General features: G+C 30.5%; 2 protein-coding genes, 1 non-coding gene and 1 pseudogene across 3 annotated transcripts; 3 read left to right on the forward strand and 1 right to left on the reverse strand.

Moving 5' to 3' along the window:
• Positions 1-3529: 3529 nt before the first annotated feature.
• LOC114165527 (uncharacterized) lies at positions 3530-8545 on the reverse strand. Its single transcript, XM_085667497.1, has 7 exons — positions 8389-8545; positions 7617-7679; positions 6216-6399; positions 5155-6117; positions 4104-4707; positions 3953-4015; positions 3530-3694 (listed from the first exon to the last, which is right to left on the reverse strand). Exons 1-7 carry the CDS (start codon positions 8543-8545, stop codon positions 3530-3532), a joined length of 2199 nt encoding a protein of 732 aa, XP_085523623.1.
• A 3842-nt stretch (positions 8546-12387) lies between these two features.
• On the forward strand, positions 12388-12458 carry TRNAG-GCC (transfer RNA glycine (anticodon GCC)). Its single transcript has one exon. It is a non-coding gene; the product is annotated as a tRNA-Gly (tRNA).
• Positions 12459-18426: 5968 nt separating this feature from the next.
• Positions 18427-24318, forward strand: LOC114167493 (arginase 1, mitochondrial). The gene is made up of 7 exons (XM_085668367.1): positions 18427-18588; positions 20314-20460; positions 20607-20762; positions 21195-21328; positions 22179-22388; positions 23050-23160; positions 23697-24318. The coding sequence occupies exons 4-7, from the start codon at positions 21287-21289 to the stop codon at positions 23955-23957; spliced, it is 624 nt and encodes a 207-aa protein (XP_085524493.1). The 5' UTR covers positions 18427-18588; positions 20314-20460; positions 20607-20762; positions 21195-21286; the 3' UTR covers positions 23958-24318.
• Positions 20316-20770, forward strand: LOC146883274 (arginase 1, mitochondrial pseudogene; annotated as a pseudogene).
• Positions 24319-25385: the final 1067 nt, after the last annotated feature.

The following is a 25385-nucleotide window of genomic DNA, read 5'->3' on the forward strand; positions in this document are numbered from 1 at the left end:
TTTAATATCTAAAAACAAGATGGTTTTCTCACTAGTACCATCATTGAATATGTAGATATTTATTTTTTCACACTACATCAAAATGTTACAATACCTTATTTCATCCCATTGCTCAAAGTTGAATTTTTGAGAGTGTTATTATCATCTAGGATAGCCTCACAGATAATTTTTCTCGATGTGATCTATTGCGTATTGTAGTGATCCAAGAAGCAACATAGGACTTGTGCCCGTGCCCAAGGAGGATGGTGCACAGTTGGGTTGGTCGCATTGGATTGTTGTTCTCCTGGGCCAAAGATGGGTGATTTGTTGTTAGGGGGCTTTTTCCTGCACCTCAAAACATTTCTTTTGTACCTCCAAAACTTTTTTTATTTCTAATTTTGTCCAAGTTAAAAGTTAAATCAAGAAAAAGAAAGAGCAGTAAAAAAATTATTACTTGCACTGCACCCCTGCACAGCCAACGAATCTGGGCATGCACCCCAAAGATTCTTTGATTCTTTGACCTACAAAACACATTTAAAAGGTTCTCTTTTTTCCGCTTCCTCCCCCCTCCTTCTTTTCCTCCTTCTTTGCCTTCATTTGTTCATTTGTGGAGAAGATCATCGAGCAGCAGCAAGCACCAACCCAAGAGGAGTCTGTGTCGACACTGAGAGCCACCCTTCCCTGCAGTTAATCCACACGTCTTCTTCCAGTTAAGTTTTCTCAAATTTGTAATGTTTTTTCGTGTTTACGGTGATTTATGAACCTATATCTATATATATATATATATATATATATATATATATATATATATAATCATTCCATCTGTGCCAAAAAGGGGCTCCTAAAATTTTTTTGTGTTATGAAACAGAATACAGAAGTCGTTTCATGTTTTCTAGAAACGGATTACAAAAGCCATTTCTTAAATTGTTTATGTGAAACGGATTACAGAATTCGTTTCATGTTTTTTATAAACGGATTCTGAAAGTTGTTCCGTATTTTTTGCTTTTTTTTATATGAAACGGATTGCGTAATCCGTTTCTACACTTTCAGAAATGGAATTTGAACTCCGTTTTGTAAAATTTTTGTTGTTATTTCTGAAACGTATTTTGCATTTATATGCAACGGATTACGTTAAATAAGTTTGGACATATTTCTTCACTCAATTTTTGATGTGGTTAGATACTGTTTATATTAATGGATTGGTTTCAAATAGTTTTTGGAAAATTTTTAACCGAAAAATAATTAGTATTTAATTTTTTAAATACACTCTTAATCAGTTGCAGGTTGTTCTTCACAAATGTTATGGATTAAGAATCAAATAGTAGAGTATAACTTCTACTAGAGTAATATTCTTGCTCTATGTTATAATAATATTGTAATTAGTCTTTCTATAAATCTAATATTGTATTATAGAGTTAAGCACATTAAAATTAACTAATTAGAGATCATATTCAACTAGGTATTGTTGATTTAAAATTTATACCGAGACGATTAATCGGCTTATATATTTACAATTTTTTTATGAAAAAAAAATTAATTGTTTGAAGACGTTATTGATATGACTCATGAGAAAATATGATTAATTTTAAGTGTGCAAAGTAACTACAAGATTTGTTATTTACATTGGTCATACAATTTGTTTTGAATGTGTTAAAGTGAAGTAAGTTGAACGTCTTCCAGTCTTTAAAAAATCTAAAAATTATCTTCCATTCAAATATTCTGTGTTAATTAATGTATCTCACTTTTAATAAAAATATTAGGATTCAAAATAAAATATATTTTTTATTTAATTTTTATTAAATTCAACTATTTCTCTCTAGCTATGATATTTTTAAATAACTTTTTGAAAAATAAATGTAATTATAAAAATAAATTAAACTAAATGATAATTAAACTTTAAATTAGATAAAAAACAAAAACGAAATGGCTAGGACACGAGGAAATTTATATTGGATTGTAAAATTTCAAACTTTGAATTATAGATATGGCTAGGACACGAGAAAATTTATCTAGACGTGGTTCACATGATGCACCCGAAAGTTCCACACAGGGTGCTGCACGAAAGAGACTAACAACTTCAACTCGTAGAAGGGGTCAGCACGAGGTTAATGTTGTTCAGGATGATGTTGTTGAGCATGAGGTTTCTGATGTTCCTCAGGACGAGGAGCAGGGGATTGATAACGATGGTGCAGGATTTCTAGGTGGTCCGTCTGATACATCTTTATTGACTCGGTACCAGGATCATGTTGCACGCATGATATGGGATGGTCAGGTAAGTAAGAAGTTTTCATAAATGTTTAATTTTATTGTTGTTATGTATTTTTATTCTTTTTTGTTTCTTTTATGTTAGGATCGAGTTGTGAAAATAGTCTCCCATATTAAAAAAGTGAAGAAATTAGGACGTCCTCACCCTTCTGTTTTCCCCTTTGTGGTAGCTTCTGGATTATCGCCTCTATGCGATATTTTATATGAATATACCGATCTTGGGTTAGTATTAGGTTTCGTGGAGAGATGGCATCCCGAGACTAATACTTTTCATCTAACCATTGGGGAGATGACCATCACTTTAGATGACGTCTGGTCGCTCCTCCATCTTCCCATCACTGGACATTTTTGCTCCACTGAAAATCTTGAATATGAAGATTCAGTTGAGATTTTGTGACACTTCTTGGTGTTGATCGGGCCATGGCTTGTGAGAAGCTGAATCAAAGTCGGGGTGCACAGATCAAACTTAGCTGGTTGAGAGAGTTGTATGATAGCTGTTGTGATAACGAGTTATGGGAGTTTGCTGCATGTGCATATCTTTTGTACCTTGTAGGGTGCACGATATTTGCTAATAAAAGCGCCACCTATGTTCGTACACATTATCTCGAGCTATTTAGAGATCTCCCGACATGTCGTAGATATGCTTGGGGAGTTGCTGCTCTTGTCTACTTATATGAGCAGCTAGGAGATGCCAGCTTTGCAAATACAAAACAATTAGTTGGATATCTACCTCTTCTACAGGTACCCATTTATATTACATTTTATTCAATGTTTTACTTGTTTTTTGTTTTATATCACAATAGTTAAATGAAATGTTATTTGATACAGGCTTGGATATACGAGCACTTCCCTACATTGGGAAGGAAGCAATTATAGGATACATATGTGGAGACCGAACCCCGTGCCATACGTTATGTCACTGGACGCGCTATTTCCGCTATAACTGAAGGCACAATTGCTTGGGATCGCACGCATGAGTTATTGCAGATGGCTCGTAATGGCGTTGAAGAGGAAGAGACTAGAGGAGGACATAGAGTTCGAGGTCGACGACCATCTACGTCTGGATAGTCGATTTACTATTTATTTGTATTTGATGTTACAATTTACATTTTTATTGGATTTTATATTAATTTATTTCATCTATATATGGGATTTTATATTAAGTTATAATGTTAGTAATAAGGCCAAAATATATATGTCCCTTGGCCAGAGGAGTTAGAATTTTATATATTAGTAAAATAATTACAAACTACAACAGTCAAATATTTAATACAATTAACAAATATCAGTCTTCCATGAGATCTACATAACTACGATCCACTACGTGTAAATCTAGGAATGCCTGCATCCTATCTCTATAAAATGATGCCCACCCTTTTGCCTTTGGGTAACAATTGCTAGATGATATGATATTCACTGTCGGTAATGGACAACCTTCTTGTAGACGAACCTGTAAATATGCAATTAGTCAATAAAGAAATAAATTTCTTTTAAAAAAATTATCTGTATATATATATATATATATATATATATATATATATATATATATATATATATATACACACACACACATATATACCTGCACAAAATGAGAACTGTAAACATGTCCGATACAAATTAGTCGATGTTGACTTTGCGAAATAGGTGGGGATGTACGAAGTGGGAATATCGTCAAATTCTGAACTGATCACAAGCACACGAGGATTACATTATATCGATTAGCAATCGCATACCCCATGTCTGGTATAGTCATCCACTTGTCTCGATTAGCCTGTATATAATTAATTAGATTATAATAAAACAAAATCATAAAAAACTTTTAATACATAAATTTCAACATTAGTGTGTAGAAGTTATACCCCTGATAGTGAATGAACTAGCAAAGACTTTCTCAGTTCTTCCAGACAATCATAGCCTCCAAATAATGTTGCATATTCATCTCGCCATTGACTAAGTTCTTTGTATAGATCATGTCTGATTAGAGGCCATGACTCCTCACCCATACCCAACAATGCAACAATGCATCTATATCCACAATGACCATCCGCCACAACATCTACAACATCCAGTATATAAGGATGAAAAACATGATTGAACTGTTCTAGCATGGGTATTACTTTTTCTTGAATTACACCTTTGGTCTTCAGGTTGTTTTCTATTTTTGCAACACATGTGTCTTGTCTTGATGACTCAATGAAGGCGTCCACATGCTCAAAATATGAGGGATCACGTTTGGTTGACTTCTTTGATCGATGACTCTTAGGTGCACCTTTCGTCTTAACTTTACTCGATGACGATAACATTGATGTCATTGAAGGGCAAACTATGTCAAGTAATTTATGTTTGATGGTGACTTTTCCTACAATGTCAACTTCTTTGAAAAGATTAAGCAGTAGATCAATCTCCCTCTGAATAGATAATTGCCCTTCGGATTGTGAAGACGACACATTTGAGAAGCTCAACCTGGTCCACATGACATGAATTTCTTGGAGAGGAATCATCCCAAGATCATATCGTGTTAATTAACACACACATGGAAGATCATAAGTTTGTTTGAGAATGCAACCACAACGACTAGTATCAAATCCAATCTTCTTTACTCTTTCCAACTCTGGAGCAAGGAGTTCTAAGGCACATCTAGAAATATTTCCCACTAATCTTCTATAACTCAATGCCTTGTAAGAGTCAGTGATCAGATTTATACTTCTTTCAAAAGACGCCTTAATTTTGTTATGTTGCAAGATAATAATGTTGTGAATTCCATCCCAACACGAACAAAGGTCTCCCATACTACTTCCAAGAACTTTCTTTAGACTCCAGTGAGCAGACTCAACCCTAATACAATTTATACAAGGAAATCATATAAACCATTAATAAAAAAAATTAATTAATAGCAAAATGCAAACATACCTATTTGATGTTGTATTTCCTAAATGCATAACTTTGTTCGTCCATGCCTTCACAAAGAATTTCTTGTAAGGAAAGATCCACGAGTCATTAACATATTCAAAGAATACAGGCCATGACTGGCAAACAAGCTCAAGACGATTAACACAATCATTAAACTTTAATTCATCTTCACAGTCCATGACATTCTCCCAGGCTTGCAGTACAACATCCCATGAATCAACAGAATTCACTAACATTTTGCACTTTTCCTGCACATTTTTTTGAATATGGAAATGACATAAAACATGATAACACTCAAGGAACACAATGCCAACAACATTCATTAGAGCCAGATCCCTATCGGTTACAATGACTTGTGGACCACCCTCAGACGTCATAAACATACCTCTTAGCCTTTCAAGAGCCCAAATGAAATTATTTTGCTTTTCACTAGATAAAAATGCAAACGCGACTAAGAAAGTTAATCTTGTTGAGGTCACACCAACAATCTCAAGCAATGGCAACCAATATTTGTTGGTTTTGTAAGTACTATCCATTAAGAACACAATATTGAATGAATTTAACAACTTCACAGCATCAGGATGGGTCCAGAACATATCGCTAACCACATCAGATTCATCAAGACATCTACTAAAATGGATGTAGTGATCACGTTCCAACATCAACATTAACTGTTGTAACTCAGTCCTTGAACCTCTTACTGAACGTTTGTACCTATATCTTGCATTATACACTTGCTTTAGAGTTGTAACATTACACTCATCTTTTTCTTTGAGAGTGAGAAGTATATTTGCAGGTTTTACTTGACTTTTAGTCATATCAACAAGCAACAACTGTTCAGTAGACTTCAACATACCCGCATAGGAATGACCAACTAGAGTAGATGAGACATCGTGATTATGGTAACCACATTTTACGTTCAACACCCATCCCTCCCCTTGAGAGATGGGTCTCCCTCTCAATCTAAAGGGACAATCACATTTTCTTGTCCCAGATAAACTCGGTTCTGCATCACATTTGTATTTTCTATATTTTCCACCTCTTTCACAACTTAATAATACATGGGTCTTTCTTCCTGGTTGTCATTATATTTATCTGATCTTAGAATAATAACAACAAATCCAAGATTATAAGCAATCCCTCTAACCCACTTAATTAAATCTTCACGTGTTGGCAAGATATCATCGGTTGTAAAATGAGATGTATAATCTTGTTCGCAGATATCATGAACAAAATCAGAAAAGTCTGACATGAGACTACAATTTAGTTGAGAATCCACTTAAGAATCCATTTAAGAATCCAAGAAACTCAAATAACTAAAATGATGATCTTCCATAATGAGCTATAATAAAAAAATAAAATATTTTAATACGTCAAACAACCCCATCTAGGGCAACCACATAATAACAAATAAGAATATTAAAAAACAATGCAACAGGTATCAGAGAAAAGAATGCAACACGACACCTCAATCGAGTGTCTCACCTATTACACGACACACATTACATATGCAAAGTAAAGTTCTCGTACAGATCCAAAGTTCTCAGACAAACACGAAGTGATACAGAAATTTTGCCAACGTTTAATCAATTTCAAAACTGTTTCGGTCAATTCACATTCAAAAACTCACATTGAAAACTGATTGCATGGTGGTGATATTCAAAACTGATTGCATGATTCACATTCAAAAATTCACCTCACTCAAGCACACAATATACACTCACTCACAAACTCGCACACACCACTGCACTCACTCACCAATACAATAAATCCACATTCAATACCAACACACTAAATCCACAATCAACACGCACATAAACACATAAGCAACATTATTCTATTTTATAACGAAAACAAAAGATTATGGTTAATAAAACGTCAAGAACCCTTCATTAAAAATTTCAAAAACTGCATTTAAAAATTCAAGAAACGGAATACGTGATCCGTTTCAGAAAAGTATGAAACGGATCCCAAAATTCGTTTGAAAAAAAAATGAAACTTTATGAAATGGATTTTGGAATTCGTTTCATACTTTTCTGAAACGGATCACGTATTCCGTTTCTGAAAAAAAAAATTAAAATTTGTGAAACGGAATTCGTAATCCATTTCAAAAAAGTATGAAACGGATTCCAAAATCCATTTCATAAAACAAAGACATGGAAACTTATGAAGCAGATTTCGAAATCCGTTTCATACTTTTCTGAAACGGATTACAAATTCCGTTTCACAAATTTTAAATTTTTTTTTCCAGAAATGGAATACGTGATCCGTTTCAGAAAGTATGAATCGGATTCCAAAATTCGTTTCATAAAGTTTCATGTTTTTTTTCAAACGGATTTTGAAATCCATTTCGCTTTTTCTTGAAACGTATAACGAAATCTGTTTCACAGAATAAAAAGGAAAAAAAATGCAAAACTAATATTAACATTCCAACCATTCAAATCAAATTCGAAGAGGCTAACCTGCAGAAAAGATAAGAGGAGAGAATGGAGGACCTTCAAGCACAGGGAACTCACAAGAAACACCTTCAAGCACAGAAGAGAATGGAGGACAGTGACAATGAGAGAATAAAGAAGAGAGCTTTCAAAAATAAAATTAATGAAAGTGAACACACAAACCTCGGACCAGGGACCACCACGAGAGAATGAAGCAGAGAAAATTAAAATGAAGGCAGTGGACCACAATGAGAATGGAGAAGAAACAGAGAACAAACAGGAAGAAACAGACATAATGAAGGTATGAAATAATTTCGGGGTGCAGAGACAAGTTGACGCAGTAAATTTCATTTACTACTCTTCCACCGTTTTCACTCACTTTCACCTACAAATTAATTAAGGCTATAATGGTAAATTTGGGGGGTACTGAAGAAGCCTTAGAGGTGCAGGGAGAAGGCGTCTGTTGTTATTGGATTGTGGATGTTGGAGGGAGTTGGACTTATATGTTTGACTTGGCCCAAAAAGGTGTTAAGGTTTATGTAAAAGGATTGTCACTCTCCACACGGTATAAATGTCTCATTTCATTATGTGTTTCAATTGGATAAAAATTCCAATTTGTTAGGGGATCAAAATTCTAATTTTGCCGTTGGGACTAAAAAATATATTTAACCCACATCCACTTCATTTGTTAGGAAATTTATTCTTGCACCCTCATGTTTTCTTATTGCACCTCTATAAGTAAGGTAAAAAGTCAAACTAGTCCTTATCTTCTTCTCTCATCCCCACAACATATCCATACTTTCCTCCACCACCCCATTTTCTTCTTCCCCCTCCACTTCCACCATATCTTCTTCTTCCACCTCTAACTCCACCTCATCTTCTCTCACCTCCATCTTCACCTTCATGTATGATATTCTCTCATAACCAACTATTATACCCTTCCTGCGCACCAACATTTCTTGGAAAATTCATTTCCCTTGCTTCCCATAGACTTACTAGTAACCCACCAACTCGACAAAGCCTTGGATAAGAGTACTCTTACTAAGCTCATGTTAAAGACTTATGGAAGAACGAAACTTTTTTACTCTCACTCGACAAATCCCTATGGGTAAAAGAACAATTATGGCTTTACAACTATCACAAAATTCATAGTGTCCCACCACATATGTATGCTCATTCATGCAATATATAATCACATCATCAATACATCTCAACTCATCATGATATCATATCATGCCACATCATACCATTCCATACATACGCACATATACTTCTCATCATGACACACATAAATCAACAATCACATGATTATCCGCATTCATGATCAATAACACGCAAGCACATCAAGACTTCATCATCACATGTATCACAACACATTGATATCATGCAATACTCATCATTGTATTTAACATACACCAATCATCAGGCCCAACATCCAATATATTGCAAATAAAGTCTATCACAATCTATCACAACAAAATATTAACACAATACAACCATGAAAAACTAGCAATCATGCGTAACAATATCTTCAACTACAAACCTTAAAACTAATATCACACTGTTCAAACTAAAGAACAACATGTTATGAACCAACTATCAAAATTCCAGCTCAATATGACGATTAACGAACTGGGAGATGCAATTTTACGAAAACTGCACATGCGAGAAAATCAATGATGCATGGCACCCATAAACTAGAGACCTAGCGCGCAATGGTAGGAAACCAACGCCTGACGGAACCAAACCCCGAGACTCGGGACCTGGCGAAAAGAAGCCAGCGCCTGGGGGTCCATGTTGTGTAAAGAAATACAAGAAACAACGTAATTACACCTACTTTGGTCATTTTAAAGACATACAATTGTAAAGGAACATCAAAACTCATTCATCATACACCAAACTTCATAGAATTTCATTCCTTGCTTCCCAACCTTCCACTTCATGAACCTAACTCACCATTGCAACACACCAATTCAATTAATTGCTAACCCAACCACTCATTGATACAACATCATGAATTTTTACTGAATTTGTACTACACCGAAAAAACATTTAATATAACATTTGCACACCATAAGCCATCTAATTTTATCTTCATAAAGTTTTAACCCGATTTGACCAATGTTCACTCCAAAACAAATTCTCAACTTCAATTCAATTTCAACAAAAAAACTTAACCCATTTTTCTCTTTTGCATCATTCCTCTAATTCTCAATATCAAAAATTAAGAAAATTATCTTAGATGCCATATGCCCAGTTCATAGCCATCCACTCATTATCATCAACGTGAAAATCAACATGCCACATGTAGTGAATTTTTTCATCTCATTTGAACACATATTCAACACAACCAATCTACAAGGAATTTGTTCAACTTACCATCAATAGTCTCCTTCTCCACCAAAAATCAATTCCATAAAATGAAAATAAACTGAACATAACTATTACCTCCACCATATTATCATAATTTTGCAAAATGACAAAAATAATAAACCCATTAACACCATGAACACATACACATAGTAGTAAAAATTCGTCCTATTAAAATTTTCACTCATTTCATCAAGGTTAACCATTCTCAAGGCAATGAAACATCACATTACGCCATACTCCATCACCAAACAATGCAAAAAAAATCAGAATAAAGTATTTTCCCTTACAGTTCCATTGTGAAAAGCTAAACCCCAAACACACGTTCACACTAGAATCAAAGAGAACAAGGCTTAACACCCTTTAACCGAAATTCCTGCAATGAGACCACCTTAGCTTTGTTCTACCCTTTCCTTACTCTTCACATTCACACAAGGAATTATGCTCTCACTTTTTCTCCCCAAATCTCATGTTTCCTTTCTCTCTCTCTCTCAAGTCCCAAATTTTTTAACTTAGATAAAAACTCTTTGTTTACCCTTCATAGGCAATAAAAATAATAATAAAATTTATTTTCTTGGATTGCACAATTTTTCTTAAGCTCGTACCATACAATGCATCTGCCTCAAGTTGCCACCTCCCAAGGCACCATGAAGTTTACCAAAAATTATACACACATAAACAACGTAATCATCTCTACACGATTATAAAATAGGGTAAAAAATAATATTTGTTTCAAATGCACACATAAGGAATCAAACCAATGACCAATAACTCATGACAAGACTCTAACTAGTTGAAATGCTCTTCACATTTGTTTATGACCTTACGTATTAATTCAATTAATATTCCTCACATCCAATTATCCCTTATAAATATAATTATTTTTCCCGGGTCTTATAACCTCCTCCTTCATCCCCATCATTTTCACAAGTGTCCATTAAAACAAATGGAAATATCATTATAACATGAAGTGTAAGGAAGAATATGAAAATCAATTATGAAAGACGTGAAATGTAAGTTAAGGATTTCACAATATGTGTGCACTCCGGATTGTACAATCCAGAACTTAATTATACATTACAAAGTGTACAATTCGAAATGTAAATTTGCATTAAAGATTATACAATCCAAAATGCAAATTTGCATTACGGACTATACAACCCAAAATGTAGATTTGCATTACGAACTGTACAATCCGGAATGTAAGTTTGCATTGTGCATTGTACAATCATAAATGTAATTTTGCATTACGGATTGTACAATCTGAAATATCTATGAATTGCAGAATCCGAAATTATAATTACAGCAGATGTATAATTGGAATTTAAAAAAATATATGGATGCGAGAAGAAATTCTCCATTTGTTATAGGAGTGACAAAATGGGTTAAGCCCAATGGGTTGGCCCGACAATCCTTTTTAGCCCGACCCGTCAGCTTGTTTTGGCTCGGCCCATCCAGCTCATTAATATGATGGAACAAAATACGGATCAACTTGATTGTCCTTTTTTAAAGTTAAAAATTAAAATTAAAATAATATAAAAAATTAACTTTTCTATATTATATTTTTTAAAAGATTAAATATATATAATAACATTTACAAATTAAATTTCAATCGTTAATTACAATAAAATAATTTAACATGTAAATGTAATAATTATTTTAATTTATTTAATTAAAAATATTTACTAATTAATTAAAAGTTTAGAAAATATTTTACATGAATATATATATTTTTAATATAAAATATTCATTTATATGTATATATAAATAATTCTTAAAAATAAAAAATTATAAAAATTTAAAACAAATTAAGAAAAGAAAGTAACGGACATCACTGTACATGTATAAACAAGGCAACTTCTTCTTATATACTTTCACATATTATTTCTTGTATCGTCATATAAATATAATTTCGATTTAACCCATTCTTAATCATAGAATCCAAAAGTAAAAAATAACTTCTTTTTTGTCAAAAGTGATTTTTGGATTGTACAATAAAAAAAAATCAAAAATAACTTTCCGTGTATATAATCTAAAAACTATTTTATTTTAAATCATTTTAAACTTTTATATTTTTAGTTTCTAAATACTACAATTCAAAAGTTGTTTTTATTTTCACATTCTAAACCCTAAACACAATCTAAAAGGAGAAAATGAGAAGTTCTAGGAATGCAAAAGGAAGAAACTGTTATCAAATATACTAATTACAAAAACTAAAGGAATGTTTCATCTATCCGTTATCAAATATACTAATTCATATATAATTTGTGTTTCTCCTAAATATATATTTATCTGGTAGGAACAATACACATATAAAGTACACGTATACCTTTCCAGAAACCTCTCTACTGCTGGGGTTTTTTGGGTGTCAACAAATAACATGAATAGTTTACTCTATATAAAACCTTTATGTTTGAACTATCAAAATGCACCAGTGGTCTAGTGGTAGAATAGTACCCTGCCACGGTACAGACCCGGGTTCGATTCCCGGCTGGTGCACATTTCAATGGTGCTGTAATGAGTCGATTACTTTCATCTTCTAAAACATTGGATGATTAATATTCTTCTGAGCACTTTTTTTTTTTCCACTCATACTTATTATTAACATTGGATGATTAACATTAGAAGTGATATTTTTTATATGAAAACCTTAATTAAATACGCTTCGAAACGGGATCTATTGTATCATTAAACGTTGTCTTACTTAATTTTTCTTCTGCCCACTTTTTTATCTATAAAATATAATGTTATTTTTAAGAATTTTCTTTAAAAATGTTTTTTTAACTATTTTTTCTCAAATTTAAAATTTTTGACCAATTTAGTCATTTCTCTTTAAAAATGCGTGAATTTAGTTTTTTTTACCAAATTTTGTTAAGTTCATTTAACATTTTAAACAAATTTTATGATAATATTTGAGTTAACATTGAAGCGAAATTGTGTTAAACAGTGTAAACAACTCAACAAAATTTAAACAGAGACTGAATTCAAAATTTAATTAAACTTTAGGGACAAAAAATATATTTAACCCTATATATAATTAATAATATTAAATGGCTAAAAAGTGTCAACAAAATAAATAATTTTTCTAATTTTTTATACAATAATTCACTTTATCACACTAATAGTAAAAGTCCATGTATTAGTCCATGTGCTTGTATGATAATAAAAAATAATTAAATTGTTATTATTTTTGTTATTTATAACGATATATAGAAATGTCAAAATGAGTTTTAACCGTGAGCTACTTTGACATGTCCAATGATATATAAAGAGATATACTCTTTTGTGTTCACATTTTGTTATTTCAATTTTATCCTTTATTATTTTAAAAATTAATTATTTTATAAATAATTTACTTTTAATCGTTATTCTAAAAATTTCTATTGTCTTAAACCGTTATTTTAAAAACTTATTTTGTATACATATTTTATTTTTCTAATTTTACATTTAACAATTATTTTTATTGATTATATATTTTTAATTGATCTTAATTTAAATTTCTATAAAAATTAAAAAATGCGAATACATAGGCGCGACAACACCTTATTATTACTAGTTGTAATTATGAAATTAAATATAATTTTTTTAAAATTTTATTGTTGATCATTTTTATTTGTTTTGTAAAGAAAATTTGAATAAGGAAATATTAAGTGATCAAATGAAAAAATAATTAAATCTAAAGAAACGATCACTTAAAAATTATATTAATAAAATAATTATTTTAATTTAAACAAAATATTTAATGGTAAAATCAGAAAATAAATAAGAGAGGAATTTTTATATAGAGGTAATTGATGCAAGAACCTTGGTGGTGATTTGGCAGATTTGGTTGGGTGCTTGAACACAAACCAAAACACAACCTGAGAAAAAGCACAACAATTTCACTCAGTTAGGCAAAAACTCTGAACCTTCTCAAACTAAAAACCACAATTCATTGAGTTACTTATTTTTTTCTTCTCACTTTTTAATATTAGGTTTAATCAAAGCTTCCGTTTTCGTTATAAAATTTTAATTGAGTTCTTAACTTTTAAATTATTTTAATTGGTTCCTATTTGTTAAAAATTTGTTTTAATCATTGACGATGTTAATCGTGTATAACGTGTCAGCTCGTGATTTTTATTATTTTTTTTACTTTTTTTTTCTTACAAAAATATATGACACATGTCAAATTAAGATTTTACTACGTGTTAGCTTGTGATTTTTTTTTCTTTTTAAAATTGTCATGTGTCAAAATATGGTTCTACCACGTGTCAATTAATTATGTGAAAAATCTCGATTTGGTCCTTATATTTGTTATTTTGTCTCACTTTAGTCTTCATCTCTTTGTAAACTGAAGTATTTTCATCCCTTCCAAACTGAGACCAAATTTAACTTTTATATCAATATTATAATAGATAATTTTAACCAAATTAATTTTATTTAATTTTTAATTTTGCATTGAACTTTATTTAAAAATTTTGTTTTAATAATTTCTAAACAACTTTATAAATTCAAATATAAAATTTTAAAATAGTTTTATATAAGTTACAAAATTCAATGCAAAATTTAAATTTAAATAAACTTAATTTAGTTAAAAAATATCCATTATAATAAAAATATAATTATAATATTAATATAAAAGATAAACTTGGTCTTAATTTGGAGGGACGAAATTACTCCACTTTAAAAAACATTATGACTAAATTGAGACAAAATGACAAATACAGAAACCAAATTGAGATTTTTCACATAAATAATTGACACGTGGTAAAACCATATTTTGACACGTGGTAGTTTTTTTAATTTAAAAATTTTAAAAAATTAAAAAATCAAAAGTTGACACGTGACAAAACCCTAATTTGACACGTGTCAGCTGTTTTTTCAATAAAAAAATAAAAAAAAACACGAGTTGACACATGACACACAGTTAACGTCGTCAATGATGCCTTAACGGAAAAGACCAAATTGGAACAAATTTTCAAAAATAGGACCCAATTGGGATAACTTAGAAGTTGATGACCCAATTGAGATTTTGTAACGAAAACAGGGACCTTACCTTCCATGTGATTAAACCTTAATATTATTGCCTTTCAATTACTCCAAATGAAAAAAGGGTAAAACCTTTAATTGGTGATTCATTGTTATTATTATTTTATTCTTTTTCATAATGTATGGTATCATATTCACTAAGGGGATTCATTCCAAATGCAATCCCATACGTGCATGATGCATGATAATGTTAGAGGATGACATACAACAATTTACAAGATTACATCCTCATATTTCAGTTTTTTTTTTTGTGCGCACGTAATTTAGTCATTTCTCCTTATTATGAAAACAATGTAATAAAAATCAATAACACAAATAAAATTTTATTATGGTTATAATAAAAAATTATTACTTTTAAAAATACTATTAAAAAAATAAAATTAAATCTCCATGTAAATAAATTATTTTTCACCTACATATTAAATTTATTTTCATACCAAATAAATGTATTGTGTTATTCATTCTTTTATAAATATTTTTTTTTAATTTCAATCATTCAATAAAGTTTATAAAAATAAGGTTTAATCTTGTTTTTGGTCCCTATTTTCGTAGCGAAATCTCAATTTGGTCCCTCTATTTTTTTCCATCTCAATTTGGTCCCTATTTTGGAAATTTGATCTCAATGTAGTCCTTTCCGTTAGTGGTACAGTAACAGTGTTAAATGAGGTGTCACGTGTCAATTTCTCAATTTTTTTTGAATTTCTTTTTTGAATTTAAAAAAAAAAAATTTGCCATGTGTCAAGCTATCATCGTGCCACATGACAGTGACAAAGTGATGTGACAGTGACAATGACATGTGTCACTTATGTCATTTCCACTTTCTCAATTTCATCCCTTTAATTTAATTTTTGTCTTAATTCAATCCCAATTTTGTAAAAATTTAACAATTTTGTCACTCTTCAAATTGAAATCAAATTTAATTTTTATATAAATGTACACAAATATTTCTATCAAAATTGATATTTCAAGTAAATATTTTTAACAAAATTAAGTTCATTTAATTAATATTTTACATTTAACTTTATTTAAAATTGTTTTAAAGTTGTTAATAGAAAATAAATTCATAAATAATCTAGTTCATGTAACAATAAAAAATATATAAACTTAAAATTTGAAAATAAAGTTGAATGTGAAACATAAATTTAAATAAACTTAGCTATGTTAAAAATATATAATAAAAATATCAATTTGAATAAAAATATCAAATTTAAGAAAAATATTTGTATAACATTTATATAAAAAATAATTTTTGTTTCAATTTGGAGAGGGACGAAATTGGACTATTTTTACAAAAATAGGGACTAAATTGAGATAAAAATTAGAATATAGGGACCAAATTGAGACTGAGAAAATGACACCTGACATAATAGTGACACTTGTCATTGTCATTGCCACATCACTCTATCACTGCCACGTGGCACGATGACAGCTTGACAAGTGACAATTTTTTTTTTAATTTAAAAAATAAAAAAATAAAAAAAAAATGAAAAAAATATAAAAAAAAATCAAAAAATCGAGGAACTGACACGTGACACCCCATCTAACGCTGTTATTGTATCACTAACGGAAAAGACTACATTGAGATCAAATTTCCAAAATAGGGACCAAATTGAGATGGAAAAAAAATAGAGGGAGCAAATTGATATTTCGCTACGAAAATAAGGACCAAAGGCATGATTAAACCTAAAAATAAATTTAAATAATTTATATATTATTTTATATTACTTTTAACAATAGGAACATTTTGATAATTTAACTTTTTTTATCTATTAATAGTTTTTTTAATATGTCACACCAGTGAATTCATTCATAAACTTTCATAAATTTCACTCTCTAATCCATTCTAGAATCACTCTCAAATATCTTAAAAGAAAAACACCAATTTCACCCTCTAATCCTTCAAATCTCTTTCTCTCCCTTTCCCTCAAATCATTTATCCCAAAGAAACACAGGAGATTATTTTTTAAGATGTTTCTTTAAAAATGTTTTTAACTCTACTTTTTCTTCAAAAGAATAAAAACTATGTAAAGCTAAAAAACATATCACATATGGAAATTAGTTTACAAATAAATACCTAAGTGAACCTAAGTCCTAGTCCATGTCATGGTCAATCACCAAGTAATCGATATATTATTTATTTTAGAGATGGAAATTCCGTCATGATTTTATCATAAAAAAACATAAAGTAGAGAGAAAAAAAATATTTAAATCGCTTTTGGCTTCCACTTCTAAGTGGTGTAAAATTATTAGTTATGATAATAATGCATGTGTTTATATTTAATACAATATAAGAAAAAAAATATACTAACAAAATTATTTTATTACTTATCTTGCTTTGTTGATAAATATTTAAAAAAATTGTTTTTTAGCCATTTTACATTGTTAATTTTGTTATTTATATTTATTTTGCACATGTACATAAAAATTATTTTATTATTTTATTCATTTTTTTTTAAATTTATTTGCCCTAAAAATAAAATATATTTCTATACTATTTTTTTAGTTTTTAATTTTGTAATTTTTATTAATTAATCATTTAACAAATTATTAAATTAATAAGTTAATCTTTAATATTTTTTCGTTAGTAATACATAATTAAATGAATAAGTTATTTTTTAATAGGTTATTCCTTAATTTTTTTTATTTATTTAAAATTTTTTAAATTAATATATCATTCTTTAATAATAAATAATTAACTTAATAAGTTATTCTTTAATAAGTTGTCGATATATAGTTCGTAAATCTATATCTGTGAAGATTGTATGTTTTGGTGTCCATGTTTTTTAATTTTATTCTTTAAATAAAAATGGTTTTTGAAATTATAACAAGTATTTTACTTTTAAGTAATATTTTTTAATTTAACCATTTTTTATTTGGTCGTTTTTTTTAAAGTTAAAATTTTTTAATTGTAAAATTATTTATAAAATAAATAAATAAAAATTATAATAAAATTATAAAAATTATAAATTTAATTTTGTAATAATAATAATAATAACTTTACTATATTTTATTATCATAACATATGCATTTTATTATTAATGAGCTACGTGTACGTGTGTTTATTTTTTATGATAAAAAATAATAAAATTATTATTATTATTATTATTATTATTATATTTGTAAAAGTAATTTAAATATATTTTTTTAAAATTTTATTATTGATAATATTTAATTTTTAGATGATTTTTTTTGTTATAATATTTATTTCAGTTTAAAAGATAATTAAATTTTAGAAAAAAAATCATATTAAAAAAACAATTAAATTTAAAAAAAGAATCACTTAAAATCATAAAATTAGTAAAATAATTATTTTAATATAAAAATATGTAAAGAATAAAATACTACGAATTCTATATGATATGATATTATAGAGAATGGAAACACATCCCTTAGCACAAGTGTCTACATCTTGTTTATAAAATAATACACTTATCATTTTACCAAGAACATTGGTCATGATTTGACAGATTTGGTTCGGTGCTTGCACACCAGACAAAACACAACCTGTGAGAAGAACAAATCACAATTTCACTCTGTTACGCAAAAACTCTACACCTTCTCAAACTAAAACCACATTTCATCTTCTTCATTAAGGGTATCGGTGAGTCCCTTCGTCTTCTTCTTCTTCTTATCCGCCCTAACTATATTCAATCCCTCATTATCTGTGTACTTCAATTTTTTTTTGTTCCCAGCTTTTTTTTTTAATAATATATATATATATATATATATATTTATTTATATTTATATTTATATACTGAGGACCAACTTTACTCTTCTTCTTATTATTATTGCCTTTCAATTATCCCAAATGAGAAAAGGTAAAACCTTCAATAGTTGATTCATTATAATTTATTTATTTTCATTTTTTTTGCAAAATGTATGGTACCATGTTCATGTCAGTGAGCTAGCACTGAGACTTTTTTTCATAGATCACTGTCAAGCTATGTTTATTCTGTTTGGAACTAACTCAGATTCTGATACTAGACCTCCTTGAAAATGTGTACACTATAAGAGAACAGAAAATGGAGCTTCCTTTCATTGATCATTGTTGAGCCATGTTTATCCTGTTTGTAAGCAAAGTCAGATTCGGAGACCCTTCAAAAATATCACTTTTATGCCTCCTTTGGTCTTTGTACACTCGTTTCTTGTCTCCTTGTGTGAAACCCATCAATTGGAACTCCTCCCACATCTTCTTTCGACCTTTCTCCCTTGGAAAGGTGCCAGTCCTTGTTCTAGTTGAATCAAATCCTGGGTCAGATGATCCTGAATGACTTTATTGTTCAAGGCTAAGTTTATAGGATTCTCCATGAGAAAAATTTATACATGGTGCCCTCAAGAATCTAATGATGTCATGTAAATCTTGGAGAATACTTACATAGGTTGGAGTTTGAATTCCTATACTCTACTGGAAGAAGAGTTCAAGTTAAAGAAATTTTGAGTACTTGTATATAAAACTCTTGGTTCTTGTACTCACATGGATTTTGATAACACTTGCAGTTGAAAGCATATGATTTTGTATAATCAATATACTGCATCAACAATGCAAAATGAATATTTTGTTTAAATGCTATCGCTTGTTTCTGCATGTTGGTTTCATATGTATTGCTTGAGGACATGATTCATATGTAATTACTCAGTTTTCCTTCCCTGTATTGCTGATTTTTTAGTGTATTTTCCTGCTTCTACATGTTAATTTTTGTTAATATAAATGTCAACAACTAAATATGTAATATGTTTGATTTTAATAATTGACGGAGAAAGAATAAAAGAAAAGCATTCTGATCAACATTAAGGTTGAATGGATTGCCTGATGTATGCCGGGGGGGGGGGGGGGGGTTAAGTCACATGTCTGTGTTTGTCGGTTTAGGGCTTTAGGTTGAGAAGAGGTTTGATCTGGGAAAATGTTTTCTGTTTTTATTTGATTTCACCTTTAGTTGCATAAATTTCACCACATTTTCACTTTGTTTCCCATGTTCAAAAGTTTGTACAAGTTAACATGAAATATTAATAAGTTGCTCTTTTTTTTGTCTCCTATACAAACTTTTGAGAACAAAAAGTAAAGTGAAAATACGGTGTTATATTTTTTACTAAAAATTCAATTAAAAATATTCTCTAAAACCTAATGGTTCCTCCATCTACGGATTTCTGTATACTGGATGTGTATAGTGTCATTGACACTAATACACACTAAAGTCTGAATTGACATTTGCAAATTTCTCTGTCCAGTTCTCTTCAATAGAAAAATCCATTGGTATGTAATGAGTAAAATGTACATAAATAATTGGCCTCTATATATATTAATTGTTTTCTGTTTTGTTTGATACAGAGATGTCCAATATAGTACGCAGAGGTATCCATTACATGCCAGCACTAAATGCAGCAAAAGTATCTGCTGCTATGCTAGAGAAAGGCCAAAGTCGTGTCATAGATGCTTCACTTACACTTATTCGAGAAAGAGCAAAGCTAAAGGCATGTCATTTTATTTTTATCCTTCTTTCCTGAATTTGTGTTTGTTTTAGTGTTGTTTCTTTTGTTCCACAATTTTATATTTTATTTCAGTGATTTTGAGCTGTGCATGAAAATAATGTGAATGTAAGAGTTCTCTTTTTCTCCAGGGAGAACTTGTGCGTGCTTTGGGAGGCGCTAAAGCAACTTCATCTCTTCTTGGAGTTCCTTTGGGACATAATTCATCATTCCTACAAGGACCTGCATTTGCACCTCCTCGCATTAGGGAGGCCATTTGGTGTGGTAGCACAAACTCAACAACTGAAGAAGGTATATAGTCATATGGTTTTCTGTGGATAGTAGAAGTCTTTGGAAGTGTTTTCTGTATTAGCACATGTTAAAGTTTGCATTGTAAACTCACTCAAATGCTAATTGGTTATTTAAATCAAGTTATCTTAATAGAAGATTTAAACTCATCCAATTGGAAATTGAAATGATGGATGTTATTTCTTTATGTTGTTCGAATTTATGTTACCTCCCTTTTCCTAGGATAGCATGGAGTTGTGTAAGATGCCTGCTCACCTCTATTTAATTATCCTTTGTTTGTGAATCTACAATGTCCATGGAAGCAACTTATTTCATGGGATATATGTCACTGGCAATGTTACTTCACAGTGCCCTCATTATTATTGTTTTTGGCCTGCAATTACTGGTAGATTATGATAATAAGTAGCTTATAATAGAATGATTCTGATTATGCAGGCAAGGAGTTACAAGATGCACGGGTTCTTACTGATGTTGGTGATGTCCCAATTCAAGAAATTCGAGATTGTGGGGTAGATGATCACAGATTAATGAATGTAATTGGTGAATCTGTAAAGTTAGTGATGAACGAGGTAAACTTTAAATTTGTGAACTTGTGTTTTGAATGCTGTCACATTATTTGGAATTATTAAATCACATGACCCGCAACTTGCAGTATATGTCATTTCTCCGTTTTTGGTTCTTATTTCTTCATTATTTTCAGTGCATAATGATTTACACTTTATAAAGTTTGCAAAAAAGTGACGAAATGAAAAACTATCTGAAGTGTTTTACTTTTCTAGTATCAGATTACTTTTTATTGGTAGATTGATTGCATGTTCCACCACTTTGTCGGTAATGGCTTTTTATGCTTTATGTTCCTATGTTGATCTTTTGTTCTTGTTATCAATTTTCGTTGTGAGAACTTTGTAATTAATTAAATTATAATTAGGGAATTGCAGTAGAGGACAACTGACACTCCCTTTCTACATGCTACAGCTGTTTGTATAAGCTGGTCATTCGTAATGTAAATGCAGGTGTAACTGCTTATAAACTATTATCTTATGTTTTAGGTTTAATATTGGCATTAGTTTTGAAAGCTCACTGTCATTAAGGATTGTTTGATCAATTTAATATATTGGTCATAGAAAACTGCATTTACATGGGTCTTTAAACAGAACTAGATACTCTGGTCTGATTTTCTAAAATGAAGAGTGAGTAGGGAAGGATCCATGTGTAACATGACAAGAGAAAATCTTTGAAGGTCCTTGTATTTCATTATTGGATTTTTTTATCAAAAAAATTGACTTGTTTTTGGGGCTTTTTTTTGAAAATAATGGCATTCTTTTTAACAAATTTTCATATTTTTCTCATATTCTTTATCTGATTACTTTCTTTTGAACTTTGTGTTGCTTAATTCTCATAGTTTCTACATTATTACAGGATCCATTACGCCCCTTAGTTTTGGGTGGTGATCACTCAATATCATTTCCAGTTATCCGAGCTGTCTCTGAGAAGCTTGGAGGACCTGTTGATGTTCTTCATCTTGATGCCCATCCTGATAACTATGATGCCTTTGAAGGAAACATTTATTCACATGCTTCTTCTTTTGCTCGAGTCATGGAGGGCGACTATGTTCGACGACTTTTGCAGGCAATTCCTTAACGTTGCAGATTTATGTTTGTAACATTAATGGTTTAGTTTGTTAAGGCATTTCGATAACTTACATCTTGTTTAACCTTAATTTGTGCATTTTGGCTGATTATTTTTCGTATAATAGGTGGGATTTTGTTTGGAAGTTAAATATAACTTGATCAGGACTCAAGATGTAATCATCTAGAACCCTTGAAAGAGGACAACCAATTTAGGTGTAGAACATATGGATGATGTGGTTAATCCTTCACGTATCTGATTTCACTAACGAAGGAATCCAATTCCCAATTCCCATTGTTATGATTCCTTTTTGCACCCTTATGATCTATTATTGATTATCTGAAACACTGTGTAACTTGTCCAGAAAGTAAATAGAACTGTTAGTTGAATTCATTAGAACCTTTTACAAAGCAAAATATGCTTTGCTGAAATTAGTTCATTATATTCAACCATGCTCTCAAAATGATTTAGTGTCTTGGATTGAATTTATCTGATAAATCTTTGACTTATATCTTAGTCTGCACATTTTGTTGTTAATTTGTTTGGGTAGTTAAGTTGATGCAATTTTCCTCATGGATGATGGTAAATATTTCATTCTTCATCTATGTTGTGCATGATACATTAGTATTCTTGCTGCTTTTAACTCATTAATCTATTTCAGGTTGGTATAAGATCAATAACAGCTGAAGGGCGTGCACAAGCCAAAAAATTTGGAGTTGAGCAATATGAGATGCGGACATTTTCAAGAGATCGCCACTTCTTAGAAAATCTGGTATTTCTATCCTCTTTACCTCTTTTATATAACACAAACACACCTACATATTAATTCATGTATCTCTCCATCTATTTTGACTACCTGGTTGGTGTCAAGGCATAGTCATACATGTTGGAATTATGCACTAATCAATATTCTATCTTAATGTTGTCACCTTTAGGAAACATCTAAGTATAGCAGTTTTTTAGAGGTATCTCTGGACCTGAATCAAATTGTGTTCTGCAAATGAAAGGGTATCTGTAGACATTGTCTCTGAAATATCTTTGAATATAAGAAATTTCAATCATTTTACGTGGCCTGGATGAACTGTTTCGTATTTGATGATAATAACAATTGTAACTATCATTGGAGGGTTGATTCTTCTGCATTCTGTATCCTATGTATGCTTTCAATTTCCAAGGTTGGTTTCTATGCATTTGTTTCGGCTGAGATCCTATTCAAGCAAAAATATTGTGTCATGGAATTTAATATCATCTTTTGTTTTGAGATTTGGTGCTTTTGTGATTTGTAAACCTGAGGATTTTCTTTTGCAGAAACTAGGAGAAGGTGTTAAAGGTGTATACATCTCAATAGACGTGGATTGTCTAGATCCAGCCTTTGCTCCTGGAGTGTCTCACATAGAGCCAGGAGGTCTTTCGTTCCGTGATGTTCTCAACATCCTGCACAATCTTCAAGGTGATGTTGTGGCTGGAGACGTGGTTGAATTAAACCCTCAACGTGATACTGTCGATGGAATGACTGCCATGGTAGCTGCTAAGCTGGTGAGAGAACTTGCTGCGAAGATTTCCAAGTGATGATCTTCAATCTCCTCATCTTTACTTCAATCCTCTCATTAACTAAAATGCATCTGGAGGCGGGAAGGACAACTCTTCAGAGTGGCGTCCAATTTTACTGAGTCTTACTTCAGTGATTCAAAGGTTTTGAAGTACTTTTGGTTTCTTGTTTAGTTGTAATTGGAATGAATTTTGAATCTTTATCTTAATTCTTAACACGTGTGGTGAAAAAGAACTTTCTTTTTACTAAAAAAAAGAATAAGTTGTTTCATCACTGACTGCTATCTGTAGGCAATGATATAATGAAATGACTTGATTCGTGAATAAGTGTAATCCATGATGAAAAAGGATATTCAATGAGCATTATGCATTTACTCTTCAATGATAGTTATGGTTTTTAAGCATACACCTTGCATAATTAAGTTTCAATAGGTATTTCATCAATCAAGTGAGAAGGGAGATATTGTTTTTGGTTTCTCCTTCCTTTCTCAAAACTTTTGACACGGAAGAACATGTCAAAGTAGGAAAGAATAAGGAAAGAGAATACAAGGATACGGTGTTGTTCATGTTCAATGATTCTTCTCACTATTGTATTTCCAACTCTTGAATCTTCCTGTATTTTGTGCTTGCATCCAAAGTTCTCTACATGCTACTTCACATTTGTAAATGTATAAATTTAACCTGGTATCTTTTCTTTGCTGCAATATGAAATGCCTTTACTAACAATATGTGAAGTTTAAAGAACATAATTTTAAACTCTAGCCTTGTTGAGTGAGTTTGAATTGTCTGGTTCATAGTTTAACCAGCCTTGAGTGCACCTATAGGTTCTTCTTAGTTCAAAATCGGTTTGATTTTGAAATAAATTTTCTAATAAATTACTTTTAAAATGAATTTCAATCCAAGTATATATATTATAATCAAAGAAAGAAAATGTCAAACAACTATTTCATTAGAAAATTACTTGCAAAGGTAACTTTTATATTTTTTTTGGAAATATTAATCTTATGTAAAAAACAATCGCACACAGCACACATAATTAAATCAATAGTAAAAATTGAAGTAAATAATTCATAATTCATTCCAAAGAACACAAAACAGACAAGAAATTCAATATTAAAACAAAATTAGAGGAATTTATTGGTAAAGATGAAACTTAGTAGAACCTTAGTTTGGAAATTGAAAAGAAAATAATTGTGAATATTGTGTAATAGAGTGATAAAGGAGTATGAAAAAATGGTAATAATTTGCCTAAAAGAGGAAGTGTAATAGAGTAAGAAGAATCAAACCTCTTGGACCTTATAAATAAATGAGATGTTTTTAGACTAGATTATGAATTTTAAATATGACATTGATTACTTGAAATTAATGTACAAAATTAAATTACAATAAATATATGTTCAGTTGAACTCTTGTGATAAAGGTTCAAATGCAACATATACATACTAAAGG

Source organism: Vigna unguiculata, chromosome 10 (assembly GCF_037176805.1).
Source record: "Vigna unguiculata cultivar grain cowpea cultivar isolate G323 ecotype 2 chromosome 10, ASM3717680v1, whole genome shotgun sequence".
NCBI lineage: Eukaryota > Viridiplantae > Streptophyta > Magnoliopsida > Fabales > Fabaceae > Vigna > Vigna unguiculata.

Excerpts from the sequence above, each read along its gene's own strand:
- LOC114167493 (XM_085668367.1), top strand. The coding sequence starts at position 21,287 with ATGAATGTAATTGGTGAATCTGTAAAGTTAGTGATGAACGAG. Across the intron at positions 22,389-23,049 it reads ATGTTCGACGACTTTTGCAG|GTTGGTATAAGATCAATAAC; the intron begins GCAATTCCTTAA and ends AATCTATTTCAG. Across the intron at positions 23,161-23,696 it reads GCCACTTCTTAGAAAATCTG|AAACTAGGAGAAGGTGTTAA; the intron begins GTATTTCTATCC and ends TTTCTTTTGCAG.
- LOC114165527 (XM_085667497.1), bottom strand. The coding sequence starts at position 8,545 with ATGTTGGTGCGCAGGAAGGGTATAATAGTTGGTTATGAGAGAATATCA. Across the intron at positions 4,708-5,154 it reads GGAAATACAACATCAAATAG|GTTGAGCTTCTCAAATGTGT; the intron begins GTATGTTTGCAT and ends CATGTGGACCAG. Across the intron at positions 4,016-4,103 it reads TAGTTCATTCACTATCAGGG|GCTAATCGAGACAAGTGGAT; the intron begins GTATAACTTCTA and ends AATTATATACAG.